Genomic DNA, 20,861 nt, shown 5'->3' on the forward strand with positions numbered 1-20,861 from the left:
TTACTTTCTGAATACTTGAAACATAGGCTAACTAGGGATATTCAGAGATTATTTTAATATTTTCCTAAATTTCTTGGTTTTTATTAGAAGTCTTTCCCAAGTAAATAAAACCACAGGATCTAGGATATTATGAAATTACTAATATAAGAATGCAGCAAAAGGGTAAGATACTAGTTCAGAAAAAATGTTATATAAGACAAGGACTCTTACAACTGTAAAGGCAGGCTTAATCTCTTGGGGAATATTTCAAACATACAATGTTAATTCTCTAAGAGAAATAGCAACATGTTTCAAAACAAAACAAATAACCCATGCAGCTCCATGCTAAAAGAAAATGAAAAGGTAAGGTCGTCAGCCTCACTGGATTAATTTCCAGATAAACTTCCTTCAGACACCCGAATGACAGCTCCAAAGAAAAAAAATGGCTTTCACAGTCCTGTATGTAAGAGGATCCAGACACCAGCCAGGAGCATCTGAGAAGGTACGCTGTTCTGCAGGTGCTCACACTCTTTTCCAGCTGGGTCACACTGAAAGAATTTCAGCTAAAGAGTTATGATAGAATTATGTAGTTAAATACAAATACTTAATGCAAAAATTGTATTTAGTGTTGTTTATATTTGTAACATATTCTTTCAGATTTTTATTTCCAAACCTGACTTGACTTGTAAACTACATTTTGGGTTTCTTTCACTGTTATTTAGATCAAAGGCCAATTGGCATAAAACTGGTAATCTCAGTGTGTAATATCTGGATATAAAGGCAGAAACAAGAGTCCTAACAGAAGTGCAAGGAGGTGCAAATGCAAACCAGCAGATAAGTCAGAATCTACCTCATTTTGCTAAGATTTTTTAAATCAGTGTCAGGCTATTCTATTAAAGCTATGCAATTTAAGCATGTCTTTGGTAAAATCTGACTTTTGTGACAGAAGAATATTCTATGTAATTTTCTCCATGCACAGAACTGTAGATCTGAATAGAGCATGAGAGCATATTCATGTGAAACCTCCTTCCTCAGTAAGGCACTTAAGCACTTAAACCTGTGTTTGTCGTAGGTAAGTACATTGCAGAAGAGCTTTTTCAGCAATAAGAATAAAGAAAATTAATAACTTCTTTGACTCTTTTAATCCTAGTATGCCAAACCTAAATAGTAAACTAAACACTCATGAAAGATTTATCACTTACGAAATTAGTATCTTCTTATATTTCAGTGAGTGAAACTTCACCAGCGCCACCCGTTCAATGACAGGCAGGATGATGATGTGGAATGCTTCATCTTGAACCACCCAACCTTCAGACTCTCTTCTGTATATCCAGCACCTGCAGCAGCCCTGTGAAACATCACAATGACTAAACAGGACAAGTCAGCAGAAGGAAACGGTAATTGCAAATATCAGTATGCAACTTAAGCACATATTCTTTTTCAGCATGTAGCTCAATAGTGTGAAAATTCTGTTTTCTTCTACTTCTTTTTAATATTAAATCTTGTTAGTCACAATTCATTATCTTTTGTTCAGAAATGTGTTTTATTTGAAAGTTGACTAGTTGTAGCATGATAGTGTTTCTTTCCACTAATTAGTAAATCAAAAGATTGTGACTACAGCCCTGTTACTTGTCTTATACTTACATGTAGTTTGTAGGAAATACTAAGAAAACAGTGTTACTTTGTGGCTTCTGTAAGGTGCATAAAAATTGCCTCTTTTTCTTACTGCTTTCTATATTTATTATGAAACGTCAAACATTCTACAGAGTCAGATTAACAGTATTTCTATATTAATACTGCACTATTCTGGATCTAAGAAATGTTTTTTGTAGGATAATAATGCCTAATGCCTTGTTCTGGTGATGTGCAAGGCAAATCTAATATGAGAAAATGTTCTCAGTTCTCATGAGCAGTGCTACTCTTTCTAAAGCAAGGTTCTCTATTGTATGCATGATGTTTCTTGTCTTCAGCATGGAGAAATTTGTTTCTTGTCTTCAGCATGGGTGAAAATAAGGGAGTTATTCTTTAGGTCTTGCTAAGTACCAGAGCTGTTATTACTAAACAGTGCTTCCTAGATTTTTAATCCATAATTGTAACACTCAATATTAATAAAATATATTCTGCATCAATAGAAAACATCAGAAGGGACTGCTGAGCATTTTGACAGAGTATAGAAAGCACTTCATTTTAAAATTTCATCTTATTTGCTTTCCTTTTATTGTCTGAGATCCTCTTATTTTTCTCCACCTCATTTTTTTTTCTACAGCACCCTTTACTGACCAATTTAATTTTCAAGCAGTATATGCTAATGGAACTCATTTTAACATGAGAGAATCACAGAATTTAATGCACCATAGACAAAATGCTTAATGGCTTAAAAAGAATGTTTATCTCCATAAGAAACCTTATGAGCGTGACCATAAGAACATACACATTTTTATAAGAATTTATAATGAACAAATTTTATGACTAACAAGTCTCTAAGTTTGCCATTAAGAACTGCATTTTACTTGAAAATACCTGATTGAATTGACTTGTATTGATTTGGTGATTGTATTATTCATTTGAATTATAGAGGATATCATTCCCATGGCAAGCCAATACTGCACACTTTTTATCTGGAGAAGTTGAAGATTTTTATTGCTGAATCATGATCACTCTTGATTTTCCATGGAAGTTTATCTTGTACATATAATTTACAGTAAAACCTAGCAATGACAGTTGTGTGTGTATTTGGAGATGAGATCATGTGGGTAAGCTTAGGACTGTATTATGATTTCAGAACATATGAAAAGCTGAACCTCCATTAAAAGTAACCATGAGACACTTCCAGAGTGTAGTTCTCACTCCACTCCTAAGTTAAAAAGTCCAGGGGCTGGAGCTATACAGCACAGAGTTCAGGAGCTGATCTAGTTGCAGTTTCTTTATAGGAGGTTTTATGTCATCACTGCTGGCAGTCTCAAGGAATATTCTTGCAACAGTTTCAAATAATGCATTTTTACTTTATGGTATCTTTATCTCTAGTGAAACCATTCTTGATTTGGTAATTCTCCATGTTTCACAGTATGTCTGCTGTAAAATCTAAGATAGTAGGATATGTATTATTATTATTATGATTGAACTCATGAACTCATATTCATGAACTCATTATGATGAGTTAATGAACGTGAATTCATTGTTCCTGGCATCTCATACAGGAAAAGACAACCTAGGTCAAAAATCTTCTTAGTGGATTTTCAAAAGGGAGCAGTTGGAAAGTACCTATTACCCTCTAAATATAGTAAAAAGTATATGTGGTGAGCTGGTCAGCTCTAATTACCAACCTTAAAAGACTTTTCTTCTCATGAATAATAAAAAATACAATTGACTTCATATCCACTAAGAACCTTTCATTTGTAACTTGCATACAAATTCTTTTCTCCATATACATATGTGTTCTTCCCATTTTAATGGCATTATAAGTGAATGACAATGAGCTAAACAAATCCCTTTTCAGAACTGGAAAAGGCCAGATTGGTATGGTTTATTGCAGTCTCAGTCTTTTTTCCTCAGGGTGCACTGAACACTTAATATTCTGATCCTAATTCTTGCAGTAAAGCCTGGAATGAAAATGGAAAACTGCCCACCAGTGCCTTTTTGTGTGATGAAGACCAAGTGCAAATGCTGTGTCTTGTTTTACTGCAGTAGCAAGTGTCCTGCAAGCTGGTGAGCTGGTCAGCTCGTTAGCCTTGGATAAGGAGAAGCAGCCCAAGGTTAGACCTTTGTAGGGCACAGATAGGAGAACACAGAGATGGAGTGAGGTACAGAGGCCTGGAGAACACAGAGATGAAGTGAGGTACAGAAGCCTGGAAACTTTTACACACATCCCTGAAGGGGGTGAAATACTGAGGGGCTTCTCATTAATCTGTCTTTATAACAATAATATCAGATTTTAGAATCCTTGCACTGAAATCATGCAATAAACAACTCGTTTAACCCTGAGGGGAGGATTAACCTAGAAGAAGTCCTGACCCTCGGACTGAGAGACAGCTATCAAACCTTGCCATGTGAAAGTACAGCCCAGCAGGAAGCTGGGAAGAAAGAGAGCGCAATCAGGTGATGTATACCGTACTAGCTACAGCATCAACATGACCTATGTGAGCTCAGTCTCTGGCCTTTCAGTAGAAAATCAGTAATTTTTTCTTACAAATGGAGAAGAAATGAGCTATTTATGGATGTGAATTGAATGGATTTCATTTGCTCCCTGTGGTCTCCAGTTGTAGTTTTCAAACACTGATTTAAAACATTTCAAATATTAGGTGGGCAAATTTTCTTTCCTGCAGAGGGAAAGCTCATTGTCCCAGAGACAATTTCTGGAAACATTCAGGTATATAGGCCTGCAAGGCACAACATTGTACATTAAGACCAGTAAGTCTTCCAAGACTCTGGTGTTCTTATGACATTGAAGCATAAATATTCTACCTACTTTGATGTTTATGATATTGCCAATTTTGATGGAAAAAACAGGCAATATATTAGCCAGTTTGTGTGTAACTGTATAATGATTATTATTTTACTTTATAAATTCATAGCTATTGCTGGTCAGGATGCATTTTTTGAGTTGTGTTGTGTGATTGTTATGTTTGTTCATTGGAAGTAAAATTTGTGACACTGGGAAAAAACAGGAGAAATAAAGCATAGTCTGAAATACTGAGTGTTATGGTTGCTCTATAAATGTAATTCTTATTTGAGATTTCTGTGTTTCAAGCTCTCTTTTGTGCCCAAGTGAGCCAAGGTGTTCTTCCCAAAGTCTGGAAAGACACTAAGAGGATGGGGTCTCTAGTGTTATGGTCACAAATCTTACATGTTGAAGCCTTCACTAATTCACTTTTCCAATAGACTTCCTGTGATGGTGATATATTATTTCTGCTGTATTTCACAGGTGTTACTTCCAGTGATATTTATTGTTACTTACAGTGATATTTATTGTAAGAAACTCTCATATAAGCATGATTAGAAAGAATGATATAGAAATGTATGTAAATATATAGAAATGAGTGTTACATAACACTACCCTTTTTTGACTAGGACTTGCCAGGCATTTGTTGTCTAATGCAGTCTTGCATTTCTGTCATTTCCTCTTGTTGAACACTAAGTTTACCATCTACATAGGCTGATGTCTTTCCAGCACTTAAAGGACATGGTCCAGTTCAGAGACAAACACAGTAGTTGCTTACAGGTCTCTGTTGGCAGATGATCCATTTCATTGTCTTGACACTTAATTAAGTAGAAATATGTTTTTATAATATATACAAAAAAAGTCAGGCAGCATTTTTGATATACATGTTACTTTGCATTCCACTGAGTTTTTTGCAGCACCAAAATGCAGAATTGCTTAGCAGCAGTCAGCTTTACACAGTAGTAGTGGGAGCACAGATATTACAAGAGTGGGCCATGTTCTATGAGTTAGTTTCAAGAATTATTATCCCTCTCACAGTGAAAAGTCCATAAAACAATGTCAGTGTAGAACAAGTTTAAAAAAATTCAAAGCATGAAATCTGGATAATAGCTTCTGATAGAAAGTATAAAAACAACTTGGGAAATCAAGGTAAAGGGAAAAATATTCTCATGATCTGCTAACAGACACCTGATAGAACAAAGATTCAAGTGTTATGCATTTTTTTTCCTGCCCTTACTTTCCTCAGCAGCCAACGTGTTAATGTTTAGAGCCCTCTCCCTGAGCTGTCTGATATTCTGCCTTGTGTCTGTGACTTGCAGGTTGGTCTGAGCCCATATTCAGGACACCTTCTTTAAGTCTTGCAGTCTTATTTATGGCTATAGTCTAAATAAGACTTGAGGTAAAACGATAGCTTACTTAGATTACACTATCACTGCCCTTAATCTAGAAAGATGAGAAAGTTTCCCTTAAACTACTTGGAAAAAAAATAAAAATGTGATTGGATTTCGTGGACTACAAGGAGTTATGGACTATATCTTCAAATATACTTAAAGATCCATGTGCAAGTATACAGTCTTTAGGACAAGATGATGTATCCTGAAAGGTGTAGCAGTTGAGCTTTTGCTCTGAGTCAGACTAACTCAAGTTAGCTGAGTCAAAGGCTGCTATTAGCCTATGAATATTAACACTGTGAAGATAAGGAGTTCTATCAACCCTTTTCTGGAAAAATTGGTAATTCTAGACAGTGCTTTTGTGACACTTAGTTGTTTTTACAGGAGGACTCACTGAACTTTTCATAAGTGGGATCACATGATCTGTTTAAAAATTCTCAAGATTAGTTCACAAATTTCTCATATAGTGAGGATTTTTTTTTCCTGCAACGAATACTGCAATTTTACAAAGCGAAGTATAAAAAAAATGCATTTTGACTCCCCATAGGATCAAAAGGCAGTGCCTGAGGAATGAACTCTACTGTTTGTCTATGTTGTGGTTTACAGCAGCACATTTAAATTAAGTACTAAACTGCATTTAGATATAGTGTCATCAAAAGCGTTATCTGTGTTTGAACATTGTAGAAATGCTTCTCTGGTAATTAATTTGAACAGGCTTTTACACAAGCACTAGTTGTGTACAATTGCTGCATTGTGAGCTGCGTAGCCTGTTCCTTTCCTCTTTGAAAAGTATAATGGAGTTTATGACCTGACGTAGTATAATAATAATAATAATAATAATAATAATAATAATAATAATAATAATGATAATAATAATAATAATAATAATAATAATAACAACAACAACAACAACAACAACAACAACAGCAACAATAATAGTTTTTATCTTATTACTCAAGTACCCAGCTAATTATCAACACTGGTCTTTCAATAATAAGTACAAAACAATCAGACACAAAAGTTGTTCATGCAGCTTGTCTAAAGTACATGGGGTTGCTGCAATGTGGGAGCAGCGAGGGGTGGCTGTGTAGTTTTCATGAACCCATACATATATGTGGTTCAGCACAGTTCTCAGGGCTGACAAAGCTCTTCCATTCCTTCTCCTCAGAGATTTTTTTCTCTTCTACACAGCACCAACTGCTATCAGTGCTGTCAAAATAACTCTTAGTTCTACCTTGAGCTTCAGCAAAATGCTCTCTGTGTGTACCTATGACCTGGAAGAGGTGTCTTTTTTTAAAGATGTGCCAGAGTGAGAAGGGTACACCTTGAACAGTCTTCATGCTAACATGCTTCGTTCCATATGAAGTTCAGTTTGGAGATATAATTTTAAATCTTTGCAGACAGAAATTTTGAAGGTGCACTAGTGCTTGCTGGGCATGTCTATAATACCCATTTCTAGCTGATATCCCCATGTAATCACTGGTCATGCTTTCTAGGTTTGTTTTATGGCAATATCTATTTCTGTTTGATTTTTGGCTTTTTCCTTATTTTTAAAAAAATTATCCTTTATTACTCAAGTGCCTGATAATTCAGATGAATAAAACCTATTAGCATACAGAACTTCATATTCAGATACACTCACCCATAGCAGTGTTTTCAATGCTTTTTCCAAGCACTCTGAAATCTGTAAATTACCTTAGAATTTTATCTCAAATTTTTAGTGTAGTGAATTTGCTATCCTTATGCTGCTAGAATTAAACAGATTCCAGCAGATATCTTCTACCTTTAAGCAGAAGTTGAGACTTAAGTTTAAGTCTCTGTGTCTCACAATCCCTTGTCACTTTCATTGTTATGTCAATATGACAACTACTCAAGCTTGGTAGGCTTCACTGCTGATGCATTTTTCAGTATATATGATAAACTTCCATTTGTTTGCTTGTTATATGGGCTCGTCAGGGTGCACTGAGGCCACTGTGCAACCAATAAATTTCTTTCCTGGGAATTCCTGTTTTGCCGTAGGAGATCAGCCACAGCATCTGTTTTGATAATAGGCAGTGCCCTACCGTTGCATGTGAAGTATCTCTTTAGAGGTGCTTGTCCTCATCTTTGCAAGCTTTCAATAGCAGCACAATGGTCTTTATCAACAGAGATCCTGTTACTGTCAGCAGCAGAAGGCACGTGTCCAGGCAGAACAAAGGAGCACTTATAGTCACATTCCAATGATGATATCGAATGACAATATTTTTGCATAAACATAAAAATTATGGTGCAGATGCTGTCAGACTGATAGAAAGTGTTAATTAAAATTAGATGTTTTGTGTAGGGAAGTTAGACTCAGTTTTAATATGCCGGTAAAATTCTGGTTAAAAAAACTTTGCCTGTTACTGCATATAGCAAAAGAAAACCCTGGACTCCTTCTTGTTTGCAGCCTGACATACACTTAATTTTACTCCTTTTCTTTGATACTAGGCAAAGTCAAGAAGTTAGCCACAGCAGTCCCTAAATAAATCAATTTGTGTATAAATTTTCAATTAATTGGTAGTGGTTTACTAAATTTTATAAGAGAAACTGGGCGACCAGGGAATGTGTGAAGAAAGAATATAAAGAAAAATTCAGAGACGTTAGAGATGATTGAAAAAGGAAGATACTGCAGTTTCTTACCTAAAAAATGCTACCATAAGGATCAGCACCTATCACCTCTCCAGAGGGGAAACTGGACAATATATACATGGAACATACAGATTATATAGGAGTGGGACAACTACTAGCTACTTCTACTGTTTCATGGTAATCACTGTTAGTCTTCTCAGTAATTTCCTACTACCACCTATTTCTTTAAATACCACCAAAGTGTCTAAAGTGTTTAGCCACACACACAAGCTCAAAAATACCTCAGAAGGACTCATTAGAACTTGACTTCTCGGATGTTTCTTCTGAAGAATCTTTCCTAGGGAATATCAGTAGCAGTTTCAGAAGCAGTTTCAGATTACTTACAAATTAAGTGATATATTCATTCCAATGTATTCAAAGAACACATTATTTAGATATTAAGTAGATATTGTGATGGATATAATACATATGAGAGTATTTTTATTATTAAGTTTATTCTCTATAAATCCATGATCACAGCTTCAAAGTGTACCAGGAAAATGAAGTGGATAATTTTCTGCTTATTGATAGGTAACATCGACATTGTCTCTCATTGAGCTTAGAGCTTATGGAGAATGATTGAGAATGAAAAATTAAGCAAGATGTTTCTAAGGAGAAACAATACAATTTTCTAAAAATAGACTATCCCTCTAAAGCCTTCAATGTTAAAAACACCTTGTGTGGTAGAGTGGTAGAATAGAACTTGTATGTGGTAGAATGTAGAAGTGAGCTGACCAAGTTTTCTCTCTGTTGCTGGAACCTCCTCTTTCTTCAGGAATGGCACTCTTCAGCTATGCTGCAAGTCTGGAGTTTCATGCCCTCCAGTCAAATCAGAAAATTATTCTTTTAATATTTTTTTCATTTCAGCAAGTTCTTTAATTTCAGCAAGAGTTCTTCCCAGTGTCCCTTTGAGGTGTATTTATCTGAGTGCTGAAGGGAATTGTAACTGGTTTTTCTGTCTTCATCTTACCTCTTGAAAATTGTTTGCCATATTTCTGAAAGGCTGGGTTCATAAAATATTGTAAAGAGGGACAAAACAGTAGTTGCCAAGAATTTCTTGAAACCCCTGAATTTCTAATGATCGATCTACCCTTCATATCCACTGGCCTTCTTTTTTTCACTTGACAGATGGCAGTGATGACAATCAAGAAGGCAGTGCAGTTGAGAATGAAGAAAATGCCAAAGGAGCAGGTCAGTGACCTGGATTGCTTTGAGGCTGGACACAGATATTTTCTGATTATTACTAAGAATGAAGGAGGAGGAAAGGTCTCCTTCTAACATACACCCTCCTCCCATGTGCTTTTATGTTTTTTAATCAATCACAGATAAAGGGAAGAAGAGAGCAACACCAAGACCCAGAAGAGCACATGCCAGAGGGAGAGACAGGCATGGTGATGAAGATGATGATGATGATGAAGGTGGAATGAGGAGAGCTGGGCCTCGCCGGCACAGAAGCCGTAGACGAGGACGAGCAGCTGGAAATGAGGCCAGTGATTCTGATATGGAACCTGCAAAATCCAAGAAGAATCAAGCAAATCAGAAATCCAAGGAAGATGATGACGAAGACGAAGATGAGAAAGGGGGTAAAAGTGGGAAAGGTAAAAATGAGAAGAAAGGGGACAAAAAGTCTGATAAAAAAGGGAAAAAAGAGAAGGCCAACAAGAAGAAAAAAGACAAAAAGAAGTCAGGATCAGGGTAATTAATTTTTTTTTCCTTATAATAAAACTATAGTTGTCCTACATAAAACCTGTTTTCTCTTATAGCTGAGAAATACCAAGGGTCAATATGACTCCCTCACTTGTGACAGTCAAATTGGAGCTGGACAGATATACTTTGTCCTGCAATGAAGAAATGACTGCTGAGTGAAATGGAAACTTTCTGGAAAGTCGTATCTAGTTATATTCCAAGTATATGAGCTGCTTTCTAGAGAAAGGGAGCAAAAATGACAGAGGAGAAGAGAAAGTGGTAGAGGTGGTAGAAAGTGGTGAGATCTGCCCCGCTTTTTTCTTTTTGCAAAACTAAAATGCCACAAACTCCAAGCTGATTACCTTCCCAGAAAGCCAAGTTTTATTTCTAGTATAGAACTAAAATCTTGATGCCTCTCAGAAGATCATATTCTTGTTTCCCAGCCAGTTTCGAGCCAGCTCTTTGAGATCAGTGCCCAAATTTCAAGAACCTGGAACCAAAACTAAAATGGGATTTTCCAATCTGTCTCCCACTCACTTCCTCTGAAATGTCACTTTTCAATTTTCCAAAGTATCTAACACAACTTGGGGTCTTTATAAGACTGCAGTGACAGGGAGCCCTTCAGAAAAACATTTCTATTTCTCTGCCATCCTAGCATTCCCTTGCTCCTTGTCCCTTCTTGTGCTTTTGAAAGGAAGCAACCCCAGAGCCACGTATAAGGGAGCAAATGGAGCTATCTCAATGGAGGGGGAGAGAAACTCCCATTCCTCAGTCATCACTTGTTACAGCTGTTTCTGTTCCCAGAGGCATCACTGGAGAGCACAGCAGGACTAAAAGGAAAATATACAGTAAGATATGCTGTTGTATTAATTTGTCCGTGATCCCATTTCCATACCTTTCTACTTAATTTCCCTTCCCAATGAGAATGAGAAGCCCTAAAATTTTTCTTTCTGCTGGCTCTTCACTGTGATGGTAATTATACTCCTGTGTGCAGTTTTCGGTACTCACAGAGCAGCAGCTCTGACTGTGTAAACCTTTGTTCCTTTGCTTATTTTTGTCTTCATTGTAAACATTTACTCAGTGTTAATTTTAAAAGGCCACTGAAAATAGAAAACTGAGCAATGGCACAATGTTTTTCATTGTCTTCCAAAGTTTTAAATATTAAAATACATAATTTTGGGCTAAATAACTTGAAATTGCTGCCTTGATCTTAAAGTATTAAGCCTAACAACATTTGAGGAAATACTGAGGACACTCTCAAAGATAACTCAAGAGTATTGTATTTTTAGACTTACAGGAGCTTCTGAAAAGATTGAAGAATAATAAGAATATTTTAAAATATTTTCAAAAGAAAAAAACAAAATAATGTAAGAATGAAGGATAGCAGGCTGGTGATCAGTTTGGCTGTGATTGAGACTTCAGAATGGAAAATAAGGTTGGCAGTATGGAAGAAATACAGCCACTCTAGCAAGTCCGGGAGGACCTATCACAACAAAATTCTCTATACTGCTTAAGCATAGACCTTGCTGATGCAGTTTTTTAATTAACAAATTCTCTATACTGCTTAAGCATAGACCTTGCTGATGCAGTTTTTTAATTGCCAAAGTGTTTCAGCATGAAATAGCAGGAAAACAGTGAAATCAGGAGTTGAGAAAGAAAACACAAGAAAATTTTCCCTAAATGAAAAGTGGAACTATTTGGCAGAGAGATAATATGGTATTTACCGCTGTCATGGTGGCTTTTGCTAAACTCTAGCAACATGCCCCATTTTGGTGAGATCACAGTACAAGTCAACAGAATCTGCTGCAGTTGCCCTTTTGCCCCTCTGTACTTTTCATTTAAATCAGGAAAACCTCTTCATGCACTGCTTATTCTACATAAAGGACATAAGGGACTTCTAGAAGAACTCTGCATTGGTTTTCTGGTTTAGTTGTTTTGTTTTTTCAAAACTTAAATATTCCAGTCTTGGTTAATTTGTGGTAGTGAGTTTCTAGGGTAATGCCATGATCAAAGGAGTTCTTTCTTGGTGAGTTTTAAATCTTCTGTTCTTAGATGTTAATGGCTGTTGATGAGGCTGATTGTTGCCTGTTATTGAGGGTGTGAGGAGAGCCTGCTTTACCCTGTTTGTAATCATCAACACCAAAATATCAATGATAACTTTTTCCTTTAATCTCACTGTGAGGGTTGGAGATGTTCATGAGTTAAAAAATGGTTTAGTTCTTTACTGCTTTGTTTCATTTTCTCTGGTTGATTTTAGAAACTTTGTGCTGTCACATAAAAAAAAAAAAAACAGAATGGGATCATATTCTTCCTACTGCATAGCTCTATCTGTGAGTAAATTGACTTTTATTAAGTTCGCTTGAGAGTATAAAACTTCTGCGAAAGCTTGGAGGTACATGGAAGATTTAGACACTTCTTTTTTCTAACTGAATAGTATTAACTGACAGGCAATGCTATAGGGATTATCTGTATAAATAGAATTTACACAAAAAAACTGGAAAGATTTCAAATTTAGTAAAATTTATTAAATTGTCATGCTATACTCTCACAGTCTTACCAGTCTTAGAATGTAACATCCTAGCTCAAAGAAAACATTTTCATCCTAATTTTTAATGCTATACACAGAAATCATGAGAAAAGTAGATTACATCCATAAAGAGGAGATGAAACTAAAACCAAAATAGAGATGTACAATAAGGCCATAAAACCAAACTAGAATGAAGAAATTTGTTGTGTGTTCAGCTTAGAAGAAGCACTTGATTTCAAGAACTCTACTGACTTAGATGTGTATTGAATTGGCATATTGAATTGGAGCCAAGGAGGATGGGGTCTTTATGTCAAGATATTTATTGACACTTGATGTTTTATGTTAGCCTGCAGGTCACAATGAACTCTTCTGACCTTCAAACACGTGAATAAAAACCTTTCATGAAAGGCTAAGACTTTTTAATGCTGAAGACAAAATGTTGGTTTCCTGAATTGAATAACATGGTGTTCCACCACTTGAGCTGAAGGAAAACTCTGCTGTTACTCCACCAAGTTTGGCTTCATTATGTAAACACACTAGAAAATACTGATTTCTTAAAGAAACTCTGGAATTTGAATTTTTTTATTATTTTTCTGGTTCCAAAGGAAAGTGAAGAATGGAAGATGAGACATGTTTGTAAAGACAAACAAAGCAGTAGCTGGCAAAGGGCACAAAGCCTACGTTATCCTGACTTGACCTCTTGTGTTCTGTTAAGCTTCCTTTTCTCAGTAAGCTCACTACATTAGCACAAAGCCTTCATGTTTCCCACTCTCTCACTGCAGCGTTGTAAACCAGCAAATCCCAGCTTTGCATAACCCAGCAATCTTCCATCAAAGGACACGTTTAATGTAAGGCACATCACTCCGCTTAGTAAAATGGAGAACAGCTGATTGTGACAATGGATTCTGAGCTCTCTCAAATCCGACTTGTAACCCCTCTGTTCATCATGAAAACATGACTCTTTTTGCATTTTCTCTCAAAATTTTATGCACAAATCACTTTTTAACCCTTTTCCATTTGACTTCAGTTTTCTTGCCATTCTTAACTTGCTCTTCACAATACTGGTATGCCAATAAATAGCTGTGGTTCTCAGTAGCAGTTTTTCTTCATGTAGCTTCAAGCTTTCTGTGATACTGTCTTTTGCCGTGTAAAGCCCAACATGGTAAGACTGATGGGTACAGCTTTCTAAGGTGACAGTCTATTCTGTACGAGCCACAATGATGCTCAGAGGGTTAGAGTACCTCTCCTACAGGACAGGCTGAGAGAATTGCAATTGTTCACCCTAGAGAAGAGAAGGTTCTGGGGAGATCTGCCTTAGGGGAGCTAATGAAAAGGAGGGAGAAAGAAATTTAATATGGCCAGACAGTGACAGAACAGGGGTCAAAGGTTTTAAACTGAAAGGGAACATATTTATATTAGATGTTAGGAAGAAATTCTTTACTCAGAGTGTGGTGTAGCACTGGATCAAGTTGCTCAGAGAAGCCATGGGTGCTCCACAGCTGGGAGGTGCTCAAGGCCAGACTGGATGGGGTCCGGAGCAACCTCATATAGTGGGCATACTTGCATATGGCAGAGAGGGTTAGAGAGAGAGAATTTTTGAGGTTCCTTCCAACCCGAACCATTCTGTGATTCTATGGCTCTATGATAGTCAATAGGATTTTAACCTTTAAGGGCAAGGTGACCCATAGCTGTGGAAGCCTCTTTCTTTCCTTTGCTAACCTCTGTGTGTCTGAAAGTTTTCAGCTCATCCCCTAATCTTTCCCTATAATTAAGTAAAATTAATGAAGACCATAGGCAGATGACCAATAACAAATCTGTATTTTTCTGTGTTTCAAAAAGTATTTTGATTTTATTTGTTTATTTTGAATCCTTCAAGTATTCTTGCTGGTAAACTCTCGAGTCATTTATGCCATTTAGATCTCTAAAAAGACCTTGTGTTGCCTGTTTTGGTAGAGGAAAAGTTTTATAATTCTTAAATTTTTCAGGAGATAGAACCAAGCCAAAAAACCATTAAAAAACCCCCAAAAGAATCTTCAGTACAGTTTTAAACATTCATAAGTCAAAGAAAACAGGCAAGCAAATCAACAAAAGAAGCTAAAGAAAGCACAACAAGAACGGACAGAAATGCATCAAACTGCTGTCATCAAGAGATCACTTAGTGGTAGTTGTCACTGTCAGCTTTTTAGGACAGAAATTTAGTCTATTTATTTCCTTTTTATAATTTTTCTGTTCACTTGCATAAAAGAGGAAACACTTGTTGCTAATGAATTGCTAAATGCCATTAGATGAGATGCAAGATTGCTCAAAGAAAGGGTATCTATGCAGAATTTAGAAATGTGAATATTGTTTTAATCAGCAATTCTTTGCAAAGATACAACAAACTGATATATGGATAATGAGTTCAGATCACAGACACAACATACCTAGAGATGCCATTACAATTGCACCTCCTTTCCTTGAATGCTTGCTGAAATGTAGCTTTGAATTTTTTCCCATCTATGAAATATTATCATCTTGGTCAGTGCATGGGCTGTCATTTGTCTCTCTACTGTGACATACTGAGGTGAAGGAGTTTGCTTTTACGGCTGTAGTTAGAGCATCCTCACTTGACCAGGAGAAACAATAAGTGACTGTCAGATTTTACCTCAAGAGCGCTGCTCACTGTCCCCCAGCTCTGCATTTTGTATGCAGGCTGTGCCTTTCATATTAAAACTAATAACAAGTCTAAAGGAAGGGTGTCCTCTCTTCTGTGCAAGTGTGAAAGCATTATTATAGCCTCAGATTTAACAGAAATTAACAAAAAGTATGTTTTTTCTGTGAAAACATCTGTCCTGCCTGAGTTTTGGTGATGTTTTTTGTTCCTGCTTTTGTTTGAAGCTCTGATTCTGAATCTGAGGAGGAGCCAATTACAGAGGAGGAATTGGCCAAGCTGAAAGAAGAAGTAGAAGAAAAAAAGAAACTGATTGCCACGCTACGAAACAAGCCATGGAAGATGAAAAAGAAATTGTCTGTCTTGAAGTACGGTTTGATTTCCATAAGGAATGTTTTTTGTCTTGTTCTTCACTGTTTTTCTGAATTTTCACTTTAGTTCTGTACCTACTCACAAAATTAACTTCAGACCACATCTGATCTCTCTTCCCTAGGAGGTATGCTCACTGTAAGTGGAGGTAAATGGTGCTGCAGATCACTGCTTTCTTGTCCCAGTAGAACCGAAATCAAATATGGAAAGCTAAGCTTTTTGTTTTCAGAATTTCCATTACAACCCAGTGCAAATCTTTTCCTTTTTTTCAGTTAGGTTGATGTTGATGAATTCTTCCATTGGTGAGATTAATAGCTCATTAATATCTCTCAGAAAAACTATGAAACTGCAGGATTACCTCAAGATTGCTAGAGAGAAAGGAGAGGATTTTTATCCCTAATCTGACTTTGAAGAAAGGAAAAAAATTTACCTAATGGAAAAGCAAACTCTTTGGAAGCAGAACTTGTACTTTCATGTATTTTTATTTATGCCACATAGAAAACTGTATTTTGCCCTAGCATACCTGTCACTATATTTACTTGGAAGGGAATAATGAAGTATTTCTTTACATTTAAATTTCTACCAAGCACAGGAACTGAGTAAATAGAGAGAATTTTATTCTTTTCACAAAAATGCTATGCTCCCCTGTTTTTGGTAACTAATTTGCTGCAGCAATACCAAGACACCAACAAAACATATCTAGCAGAGAAAGGATGGTCTATCCTGCAGAGAGTTTTTAATATTAAGGGAAATCACATATGTGAAATATGGTGTGGAAAGTCTATAGATTTATCCTTTTAGAAGGTAAGGTAATTTTGGAAAGGATAAACTTGCAAAGAGGTAGTGAAAAGCATCAAACTAGGCAAAAGGAAACAGTATCTAGGAGATGCAGAGTAGAATTGTGAAGGTAAGAGAACTTTCACAAAATATAAATGAGCAGATTAGGTTTTGGAGAGTCTACACTGAAGGATCCCCATGTACATAAACTTAACATTTGTTTATAGTCTTCCTATGGAGAAAGCTTCTATTTTTACAGTCATTCTTCTATCCCATAATTCATAGCAATTCCAAGGAAATTTCATGACTTGGTATGTCCCTGAGACTATTTTCCATTATTGCTTTTCCATGTGGGCAGTGATGATGCTGCAACATGTAGCTCAAGGATGATCAAGAGATGCTTCTGGGCCTTGGGATATCTGGTAAGGAAAGTTGGCACAGAAAGAATTTTTTCCTCTATACTTCTGGTTGTGAGCACTGATATTGGAGGAAACACTCTATTAATACAATAATTCACAGAAAAAAATCCTCCTAGAAACTCTGCTAAGGCTCTTGGAGGATGGGGAGGTGATTTGAGACAATAAACACCTCTTAACCAGGGAAGGAACTGCCTGAACAAACCAGCAAACCTTCTGTGATGAAGTTACTACATCAGTGGACAAAGGAGGGGCTGTGGATGTCATTCAGCTACTACACTTCTGTAAGGTCTTTGACAGAGTACTCCACAAAATCCCTCTCCCTAAATTTTAAAGATATGGATTAAATGTGTGGACTGTAAGGTTTCTAAGAAATTGTCTGAATTTGTCCGACCAGCTCCCTAGGTCACACCTAGAGAGTTGGTGGTCAATGTCTGCTTGGACAGCCCTTTGGAGGACTTGGGTGTGCTGGTGGATGGAAAGTCAAAGGAAAGCCTACAACATGGGTTTGCAGCCCAGCACACCAAACCCAAAGCAGTGAAGGCCAGAAGGATGAGGGAAGGGATTCTGCTCCTCTAAACCACTCTAATGAGACCCCACCTGGAATGTGGGGTCCTCAGTACAGGAAAGGCATGAACCTGCTTGAACAGGTCCAGAGGAGGGCCACAGAAATAGTCAGGAGACTGCAACATCTTTCCCATGGACACAGCTATGAGGGTTGTGTTGTTCAGCCTGGAGAAGAGAAGGCCCTGGAGACAGCTTACAGCAGCCTTTCCATACTTAAAGGGGGATTTTAAGAAAGATGGGAACAGATTTTTTATAAGAAGATGTGGTAATTAGACAAGAAGTAATAAAACCTTAAAGAAAAATGGTAATAAAAACTTACAGAATTTAGTTTCAGATTATATATAGGGAAAATATTCTCTAGGGAAGATATTCTCTCTAGTGAGGGTGGAGGGACACTGGATGAAGCTGCTCAGAGAAGCTGTGGATGCCCCATTCGGGAAGTGTCCAAGGACAAGCTGGATGGAGCTCTGCTCAACCTGGCCTAGTAAGAGGTTTTCTGCTCATGGCAGAGGGTCTGGAAATACGTGATCTATGATTCCTTACAGCCTAAACCATTTAATTATTTTCTGATCCCAGGATATACATACCAAAATACAGTTATAGAGTGTATTTTCTAGACCTTCTGCTTTTGTAATCGTTTATTTGGAGGCTAAGTTCAACTGAGTTGCAAGACAAGACCTGGAGATTTTATGCTACTTGAAGTAAAATTTTTATCTTATAAATGGGCACTCTATTATGATTACAGTTACAACAGTATCAGCAAATTTTAAGGAATCTATGTAGCAAGTGATTTAAGATTCATAACAGAATCATTAGTCTAAATAGATTGGCAATATTGTCTTTGTTCTTGTATGTAAGAAAAATGGACACATGCTGACTGTAAGTGCTTTAAACTTTTAAATCAATTATGTGACTTTTGAATAACCTTGTGTTAGCATTTCTGGCTCTTGAAACTCTTGGTGAAACATTGTTAGTAGTAAGCATTTCCTCCTGTCATCTGCTTCTTTCTCTGTGAAGGATTTAGAATATTGTGTGATTTGTGGTGAAAAAACCAAACTATCTCCTTACAGGTAGAAGAGCAAATTGCCCTATTTCTGGAAATCTTCCAGCTTTCACAATTGAGAGATGCTTCATTGGAGGTTTCTTCTCAGCCTTATGATAAAAGTTATGTAATTATATAAGCCAACCCCCACATCCATATTTGTTCCATATTAGCATCTTTATTTTCAAAAGTGGAAGAAAAGTGCTATCCAGTAATACTCTTGTACATGACAAAACAAGACCAAAAAATACTTTTTAATATTATTTTGAATGGTTAATATTAACATCAGTTGGGACTTTTAATTTTAAATATTCTTTTTTAAAAGAAGTGTTGTCAAAACAAACAATTTTGGGAGAAAGATTTAATTTCCAATGAAATTCATGGTTATAAGAGAACAAGGCATTTTTTACAATTAAAAATGTTGTTTAAGCGTTTTCAAAGGAAAAAATTTTCATGGCTTAAACTGTATATGGCGGGAAAGATGATTTATGATTAACTCTAGTGATTACTTTGGAAAATGTTAAATGTTTTCCTTCATTCTTTGGAAAAATGCATGAATGAACAATCATTTTAGAGCACAGATGTAGAACTAGTTACTCTGCAGAGGATGCCTTCTGTTAAAAAATAGTTGAGTGCTCATTGCAGAAATGGCATTCTTAATAGAACTACATTGGCAATTTAGATCAACTCTAACTTCTAATTTACATCCCTGTGTCTAAAAAGATGCATTTCAAACAGCCCATGATTATTCTCTGAAGAACCGTGACTTCATGAGGATACTGCTCTGATACAGTGTCCCTCTGCAGTTTCAAGTTGAGCTGTATTGATACTGTCAGACTCTAAGCTCACCTTGACACATCGTGGTCAGATCTTTACTTGTCTGGAGATGTGAAAAAAGAGAGGAAAAACACATGCAGAGGAGTGAAAAGATGTTACAACAGCATCCCCACTCTCCTAGGCCCTAAGCAATAGACTTGTGAGCTGGGGACACACTGGTCTGTGCTGCTGAGTATAGAGTGTGCCCAGAGTCCAGACATTTTGTCATTTCTAAGACAAATATTCACCTTCAGAAGAGTTTTCTTGTCCTAGTATTTTCCTTCTACTGATTTACATGGTTTGTGAGTATTGTTGCTCTAACTTTTCTATGGGAGATGAGAACTTGTGACATTTCTTCTTGACATTGCCTACTCAGGTCAGCTTAAAGTTACCTGAAGAACCACCAGGTGAAAATTATCATTAATTATTACTTGCGAGACTGAAATTTAGAGAGGAGTAAACTAATTGGTTGACTGATTGACAGAGACCCTTGGGAGTCAGTCCTAAATGGCAAAGGAGTCCAGGAAGCATAGATATGCTTTAAAAATGAAATTGTTAAATATTCAGGAACAGGCTCTCCCCATATGCAGGAAGACAAGTCATTAGAGAAAAGGCCAGCCTCGTTAATATTAGGCCTGATCTCAGGAAAAAAGAGAATCTATTTTTTCTGGAAGGAGGGACAGATAACTTGGGAGGTCTACCAGGATGCCACAAGTTCATGTAGGGAGAACAGCCAAAGCCTTACTAGGATCTGATTGGCCTCTACTTTTAAAAACAATAAAATGTTTTTATAAAGACTTGAAGTAAATGGAAGGTCAAAGAGTATCTCCATTGCTTGTTGAATGTGAAGGGTAGTGTACTGACAGGGAGTGAGAGGAAGGCAGAGGTACTTAATGCCTTTGTCTCAGTCATTAGTACCAAAACCAGTTTTCCTTATGATAGCCAGCTCCTTGAGCAGGAAGTTGGTGATGGGGAAATGAGTGACACTGCAACAATCCAGGAGGAGATGGTTAGTGTCCTGCTATGCCAATTAGATGTGCACAAGTCTATGTGTTCTGGTGGGATCCACTCCACAGGAATAAGACAACTGGTGACAGAACCAAAACACATTCAATCACCTGCCAGCAGTCCTGGTTAACTGAAGAAGTTTCAGCTGACTAGAAATTAGCACATGTAACACTAGTCTACAAGAAGGATCAGAAGGATGATCTAGGGAACTACAGGCCTGTCAGCCTAACCTCAGCTCCCGGCAATTTATGGAAAACCTTTTCCTGAGTGCTGTTATGCAGGACAACCAGGAGATCAAGCCCAGATGGCATGGATTGATGAAAAGGCGGGTTGTGGTTGGCCAAACTGATCACTTTCTATGACAAAGTGACCCTCTTACTATATGAAGGATGTAATCTATCTAGACTTCAATAAAGCATTTTGCAAAGTCTCCCAAAGCATCCTTCCAGAAAAACTGGCTTGTATGTGTGCACTAGGGTAAAAACTAGCTGGTTTTCTGAGAGTGGTGGTGAGTAGAGCTAAATCCAACTGATGGCCGGTCACTAG

General features: G+C 36.9%; 1 protein-coding gene across 1 annotated transcript in view; it reads left to right on the forward strand.

The window, feature by feature from the left end:
- The first annotated feature begins 1,307 nt into the window (after positions 1-1,307).
- The window catches only part of TMC1 (transmembrane channel like 1), a 57,145-nt gene continuing 37,591 nt past the window's right edge, over positions 1,308-20,861 (forward strand). Inside the window, exons 1-4 of the mRNA XM_063180253.1 lie at positions 1,308-1,376; positions 9,586-9,648; positions 9,783-10,152; positions 15,548-15,688. Coding sequence (XP_063036323.1) covers positions 1,343-1,376; positions 9,586-9,648; positions 9,783-10,152; positions 15,548-15,688 — 608 coding nt within the window. The 5' untranslated portion in view covers positions 1,308-1,342. The remainder of the gene's footprint in view (positions 1,377-9,585; positions 9,649-9,782; positions 10,153-15,547; positions 15,689-20,861) is intronic.

Source organism: Melospiza melodia, chromosome Z (assembly GCF_035770615.1).
Source record: "Melospiza melodia melodia isolate bMelMel2 chromosome Z, bMelMel2.pri, whole genome shotgun sequence".
Taxonomy (NCBI): Eukaryota; Metazoa; Chordata; class Aves; order Passeriformes; family Passerellidae; genus Melospiza; species Melospiza melodia.